Genomic DNA, 6,798 nt, shown 5'->3' with positions numbered 1-6,798 from the left:
GGGGGGGGGGGGGGGGGGGGGGGGGGGGGGGGGGGGGGGGGTAGGAAAAAGGTGGGCTAAGGTTAAATGTCACATGATGAACAGGAGAGATTAAGGAAGGAAATAGAAGAAGTGAGATTATGAGAAATAACTCACATAGTTGGTAAGATACAGATCGTCTTACCTTCACTGTGGTCCTTATGATGCAGGGAGACATGGTACCTACGAGGGAAGGTGCCTCCTTTCCCTGCTACCCTGTCATACACATGGTTTTCCCTGTCTGAAATATCCAAAGGTCAAAGGTCAGCAGGATTACTCTGTAATTCAAACAGACTAGTATTTGATGTGTTTGGTTGATATGCATTGTTTAGTTTGTTGTAAACCCAAACTTTAATGCATCTCTCACAACTTGCAGCCAGTCTATAGAAACATTCCACCACGGCGTCCATGATGGTTTAAAGGAAGCTTATAAGAGGCTGTCACAATGCTTTAGCCCGTAAGATGTGGGACATGGATGAGGTTGTTAGAAGGAGCTGTTCTTGTAACTGCTCTCACCTGAGCACTCCTGGCGATTATCAGGGTAACTCTTGGCTCTGTGCATGCGAGACTTCCTCAGTGAAGGGCTGTTGAAAGAGAAGGAAGGAATAAGAGTGAGAGATGTTGAGATACTTCATGTAGGTGTTTACATAAAACAGGTTGCAGTTGTTTTTTTTTTTGTTATTTAGCAAACACCAATCATGGAAATGCAACAGAAATATAATCTAACAGTGAGTTTCTGTCGGGCAGACTTTACTCCTCACCTGTCTGAGTTGCTGTCCAGAGACTGGCAGCTTCCAGAGACTGAGTTTTCTGCACTGCTCCAGGGATCCAGCACCTGTCAGGGGAAAATGGAAAATAAACGTGTATGCACGTCTTCTTTGTGTACACACATTTCAGAAAGAAAAATCCATCCAAAAACAGAATTTATGTTTGAAAACTTTGGGAGCATGAGCCCATTTCTTTCCTTTTTTAAAGAACGGCTACGCTGGCAATGTGTAGTTGGACAACTCTCAGAATTTACTGATGTTAAAGCTTTTATTTCTTAGCACTTACCGTTCCTAAAAGATACTTTAATAACGTCACAAAGACTTCCATTAATGAGCAAAACAATTCAGAGATCAGAAAAGGTCTTGATTGAAACTTCAAGAACTAGTTTATTTATGTGATCAAATCTCAATAGTCATAAACAAACACATCATACGATTTTTGTACTTTAAGGTGGATTTTCCCCATTACTAGTGAAGCAATGACTCACACACTGATCGCTGGTCTCAGGGATGAACTCCCCCTCACTGTTTATGCTGGTGTATGAACCTTGGCGGGCGATCCTCTGCTGGCGTTCGGGCACGTAACCAGGAGGCGGCGAGCTACGCCCCGTGTTCTGAGAACCTGGGATTAGACAGAAGTTATGAGCATAAAAGAAACATCAGACATGTGAGGAATAACAATAAAAAAAACAGGCCTGAGGACATCAGTTGTGATGATAATATTGTTGGAAAAAATTCTTTCCATATTTCTCTTTAAAATGGCCCTGTTCATCTATATTGACATTTATTGTTTATTTCCCATTGAGCATAGGCAGCACAAAATCAAACATGCATTAGTTGAGACCACCACACATGTTTACAACTCACATCAGTGAAGTAACCTTTGTGACACTGTTGTCATGACTGTCAAAATAAATAACAATATTAGGTAACGACACGCACAAAGAAAGAAGAAAAAACAAATCAAAGTGCTGAATGCTTCCATAATAACTTAGAGAATCAACGGCAGAGAGCGGGCTTTAACATTCATAGCCCTCCTGCAGCCACTTCATCCTAAACCAGGCCACTGGTCCGCCACACTAATAGCATTCTGTAATCTGATTGGCTGCTGTCCAGCAGGCATCGTCTAGTGATGGTGAACAGGAAAAGGAAGTGGAGCCATTGCTAAAAGGGGAAGCCAAAGAAAGATCAGCCACAGAGAGAGAGCGAGAGAGAACTCGACAGACGGGGAAATCAAGGTAGTAAAAAAGAAGTGGCGACAGCACGACGACGTGACAGCTACCCGTGACAGAATATTAACAAAACATTAAGCTTCTGAGAAAAATACAAAGTCTAAATGTCCTCCTTTGAATCAGTGTGTGAACCATTTTGTTACGGATAAGACTATAGAGAAGTTTGAATGACAGTTGAAGATATGTACCAGTAGACAGGTGGCGCCCCCTGGACTCGGAGGATTGGTACGCCGTGCTAACGTCTCCAGTGGATTGGGAGGACTTAATCCTCACCTGCTTACATGGAATGTGGTGGGAGGGGGAGGAGGCCTGCAGTTGGAACAAGGAAGGGAAGACAAGGTTAAAAGAAAGCTTTACCCGCACACTTAAACAACCGCTTCATGTCAGCAACCCAGCTAGTGTAATGTAAATGTTATGAGGAACTTTGATTTTGCACAACACTGCTGTACGGTGAAGAAATGGCAGTTGTGCAATGGTACGCTGCGAACGCACGCCCAATATGTTCGTGTCCGTGTGCGTCTCACATTGCTGTGCTCCTGAGTGAGCAGCAGGATCCTGATGCTCTTCATGTTGGAGCTTCGGTCCAGCAGGTCGATCGCCGTGTCCAGGTCATCCTGATCTCGCAGAGGGATGGACAACTACGAAGATAGAAAAATCAATAATATATATATACGAACAAACACATATCAAGATTCACAAGCATGCAAAGCCCAATTTGTCCATTAGACGGCTGATAAAACGTGAATCAGCAACTTCTGTTGATGATCGATGCATCACTCACCTCATTGTTCATATAATGCAGGTCTAGCTGCTGGCCAAAGACAGTCGTGACTTTCTGCTGGACTTCCTCGAACTGCACAGGCCGTCCAAACACCAGAATCCTACACGTAAAGAAAGCAAAGAAATCACCCAGAGACAGACAGATTATGAAAAGATCTGTACCGGCTGCTGAGGGAAACTGCGTTTGACTCTCATTCACATGTGCAAGCAAAACACACACAAGCGGCTGTTTGTAGTGCGTGCAGATTCCTCTAAGTACACCTTTGCATATTTGTGGTGTGCGCTGGCAGCCACAGGCTAACCACCATCTTTTCCTCCTCTGTTCTCCAGCTCACATACCAGTCTCTGAAATAAATGCTGCGGTGGAGTCTGAGATGTGCTCTTTCTCTTGAACTGAAACATGTGACAAGAACAGCATGCCTGAGTGAATGTGTTTACGTCTCTGTGTGAGTGCTCTCTCTCTCTCACTTGTGTAGAGAGATGTATACATGTATGCATGTAAATTGCCTACACAGACGCAACATGCATGAAAAAAAAAAAGGCCAAAAAGAAAACTCACCTCCGCTCTCCTGAGAACTCAAACTTTATCCTGACATCGTCCTGAGAGCAAACAGAAACAGGAAGGTCAAAGCCGACAGAAGGAGGTTATCAAAGTGCAGTTAGAAAGGCTGTGCTGATAACTAAAGTTATACGTAAAGATGAAAAAGACTTGCACATGCACTGCCTTCACTTATTGGCCTTACACAAAGATTGTTCGCTGGTAAAACATGCCATTCTGTACTTCCTCAATTGCTATATCATTTGTGAAAAAACCCACTTCCACAACTTAAGTTATTGAGCATGGGCAAATGGTGGAGACTGTCCTTCCCAGGGGGACAATCTGTGGTTTTAAGCAAACACTACATTGCACACGAGTTGTCTGCTTTGGCTATTCTCTGTGGCTGCAGGCCGCTGCGGTACAAAGCGAGGGTGGGTGGGCGACTGGTCACACAGGCAGAATGTATTTATGGAGAAGAAGTTGAAAATAACTGGATTTCATACATTTGTGGGAGGCTATCTTGGTAATATGTCTCTCATTATGCTAAATTAGCTAACTGGGTGGCCGAGGTGAAATACTAAGAAACAAGAATATACTTGCATGGGTGAGATCCAATTACAGGTTTTTTTTTATTACAGCGGTGGTCCAAAATTAGAATTGTATGGTCGATTGAAGAAAAACACTATTTTGTTCGAATCCAAGGCCCTCCTGACTTCTAAATTTAGGGTAATACATGCTGAACAGTAAATACTGTTAACTGCTTAATTTTGGAGCAAATATCAGCTTTAGTGTTTAGTTTTTCCCCACAGTGATGCAACTGTGTGCAAATGGATAGTGAGGATTCATGCATGGGACCAAGATGTTCGAGCTACAGCTCACAGTGAGATATAAGGCTATTGGATTGTAACTCCGAATTCCGACTAACAAATAACATTTCCACTATTTCTGGGTGTAAATCCTGGTTTGTGAGGACGACTTTGTACAAGCCTAAAGCTTCTAAACCATCTTCTAAGATGTTAAGATGTACAGCTATACCGCACCTGTCTGTTGGCCTGGGCCGGCGTCTTGGGTTTGCTGCTGTCATACGACAACACAGGCTGGCGGCGAGTCATCTGGAGGGCGACCAGGTCTTTCATGATAGAGTGGAGAGCCTGCCTCTCATCTGAAACGTATAGTGGGTTGGGAAAAATACACAATTAAGAGTGCGGATTTCATAATGAATGCCCTTGGTGTGCGTGTGTATGACAGAAAAAAAGAGCAAATTGAGCCCTTTGCACTTTGTTCTGCACTAAAAGGTGTGTGCAGAATATTAATCAGGAATTTTTAACTACATCCATATTGAGACTATCCTGTGGCAGGGTATTAGAGGCAGGCAAGGACTGCAGTGTTTTTGATATGCCTATTCCCATGTTTGATCTCAGGGCAAGCTCTGCCTTGGCTGGACTAGCTCGCGAAGAGAAAATATTCTCCTTGTGTAGCTTGGACAGACATCACACAGCCCCGAGCAGCGGAGAGAACCAGACCCCCATCTACATAACGCCGAAAACCAATCCTTCATTCGACAGCGTCTGGAGAAGCAGCTCGCACAGAGCTTGGCCTCAGGGATGGTGTTTGTTGCGAGTGTGTGTGTGTGTGTCTGTTTTTATCTCATGCTGTGAGGAAGCCATGCACTGAATGTCTGGCTAACATCAGAATTTAGAGGACTTACTCATCGTGGCGACGTTTGCGTACGCGGCCTACAAACCAGTCTTCAGAAACTTGTCCGTGTTGTGCCAACCCACCCACAGCCTGTAGTGATAAACACAGAAATCAATTAGTTAAAAAGAGAAACTGTTTCTGCTCGTATTACTTTGCTTGGAGACAGAGCAGAAGGATGTGAGTCATAGAGTCAGACAGGAGATGACACAGGACAAAAGGTTATTAGCCAGTCTAACAAAACTTGTCAGTATGCAAGTATAAGTACCTCAGCCAATAAAACATGACCTCGGTGGTAAACAGTACTGAGATGACAAAGTGGCTGCACCGCACTCTTATTATATATGGTATCTAGGTAATTATATTACATGGTTTTAATATGACACTAATCAGAGAACCTATTATTCATGCACAGCACATAATTTCTTGCAGGCATGTAAAAAACATGAAACCTAAGCCTGCAGAATACATAGCTAAAGCTTTGCCTGACTGAGTGAACCCTGAGTGAATGAGAAAGCGTGCAGTGTGTGTGTGAGAATGTGTGTTGTGTGTTTTGCCCGTGAGAAAGAAGAGACAATTGGAAACGGCTGAAATTCAATCAGTCTGGCACAGTTCATATGGGAAGAATGTTTTCTACAGGGACTTTTTAAATATCTACCAGCTTTAAACTTCTTTGATTTGCATGAGCTGCAAAAAAAAAAACATAACTCCGCTGTGTTATAGCTCCATTGTTGGTGTGAACAGGGGCAATATTATGTGCCCAGTTCAAGGCGTCAACTGCATTATAAACTGAGGCATTTCCTTCGATGGAGAGGGTTTCTCCCAAATTTCTCCCAATAAACCATTGGATTTGAACTAATCCAACAAATGAGAACTCCACTTTGTTTTCTCAATGAAAAAGTAAAGCAATTATGACGAGAATAGATAACACAACCAAAAGACAATCACTGCATCAAATGAGTGACTTCGTTCAAATAAACCAGAGATGGACAGATCAGATTGTTTTCTCTCCTGATTCCAGGACTTCATCTCAGGTAACTGCTGATACTCAATTCGATCCAATACCAGAGCCTTTCAAACATTACAATCTGGTGTTTAACATCAGACATAAACAAACTCTTTGGGCTCATAGTTATGCACAGTAACTTAATGCATAGGGATTGGTGTGCCACTAAGTGCTGATTTAGCGGCCCATTGTGACGAATGTAACATACATTCATAGAGAAACTGATCCGCTTCATAAGCTCTAACAATCCTTCTTAGGTTACAGCATATGTTTTGAATGTGCCAGGATAATAACTACAAGTTTGGTCTGACCATGAGCCAAAGCGTGCGTGTATATATATATATATATATATATATTGTGAAAAAGGTACATGCGTGTATATATATATATATATGTTGTGTGAAAAAGTGATTGCCCCCTAAACCTAATAACTGGTTGGGCCACCCTTAGCAGCAACAACTGCAATCAAGCGTTTGCGATAACTGCCAATGAGTCTTTTACAGCGCTGTAGAGGAATTTTGGCCCACTCATCTTTGCAGAATTGTTGTAATTCAGCCACATTGGAGGGTTTTCGAGCATGAACCGCCTTTTTAAGGTCATGCCACAGCATCTCAATCGGATTCAGGTCGGGACTTTGACTAGGCCACTCCAAAGTCTTCATTTTGTTTTTCTTAAGCCATTCAGAGGTGGACTTGCTGGTGTGTTTTGGATCATTGTCCTGCTGCAGAACCCAAGTGCGCTTCAGCTTGAGGTCACGAACAG

The 6,798-nt window shown here is 43.0% G+C and overlaps 1 protein-coding gene across 2 annotated transcripts in view; it reads right to left on the bottom strand.

The window, feature by feature from the left end:
• Positions 1-6,798, bottom strand: part of map3k3 (mitogen-activated protein kinase kinase kinase 3) — a 17,784-nt gene that overhangs the window by 6,219 nt on the left and 4,767 nt on the right. The window contains exons 2-11 of one of the 2 annotated variants that reach the window (XM_031867906.1): positions 5,044-5,123; positions 4,376-4,497; positions 3,357-3,397; positions 2,799-2,898; positions 2,542-2,655; positions 2,206-2,326; positions 1,274-1,407; positions 780-853; positions 535-602; positions 164-259 (exon numbers count right to left, since the gene is read on the bottom strand). In XM_031867906.1, the coding sequence (XP_031723766.1) occupies positions 164-259; positions 535-602; positions 780-853; positions 1,274-1,407; positions 2,206-2,326; positions 2,542-2,655; positions 2,799-2,898; positions 3,357-3,397; positions 4,376-4,497; positions 5,044-5,047 (874 nt within the window). In that variant the 5' untranslated portion in view covers positions 5,048-5,123. Of the gene's footprint in view, positions 1-163; positions 260-534; positions 603-779; positions 854-1,273; positions 1,408-2,205; positions 2,327-2,541; positions 2,656-2,798; positions 2,899-3,356; positions 3,398-4,375; positions 4,498-5,043; positions 6,345-6,798 lie in introns of those variants that run through there. The other variant, XM_031867907.1, reaches the window with a different exon arrangement.

The sequence above is a fragment of the Anarrhichthys ocellatus genome, unplaced genomic scaffold, assembly GCF_004355925.1.
Source record: "Anarrhichthys ocellatus isolate YVR2014 unplaced genomic scaffold, GSC_Weel_1.0 scaffold40, whole genome shotgun sequence".
In the NCBI taxonomy this organism is placed as follows: Eukaryota; Metazoa; Chordata; class Actinopteri; order Perciformes; family Anarhichadidae; genus Anarrhichthys; species Anarrhichthys ocellatus.
This window is presented reverse-complemented; position numbering and strand designations above follow the sequence as displayed.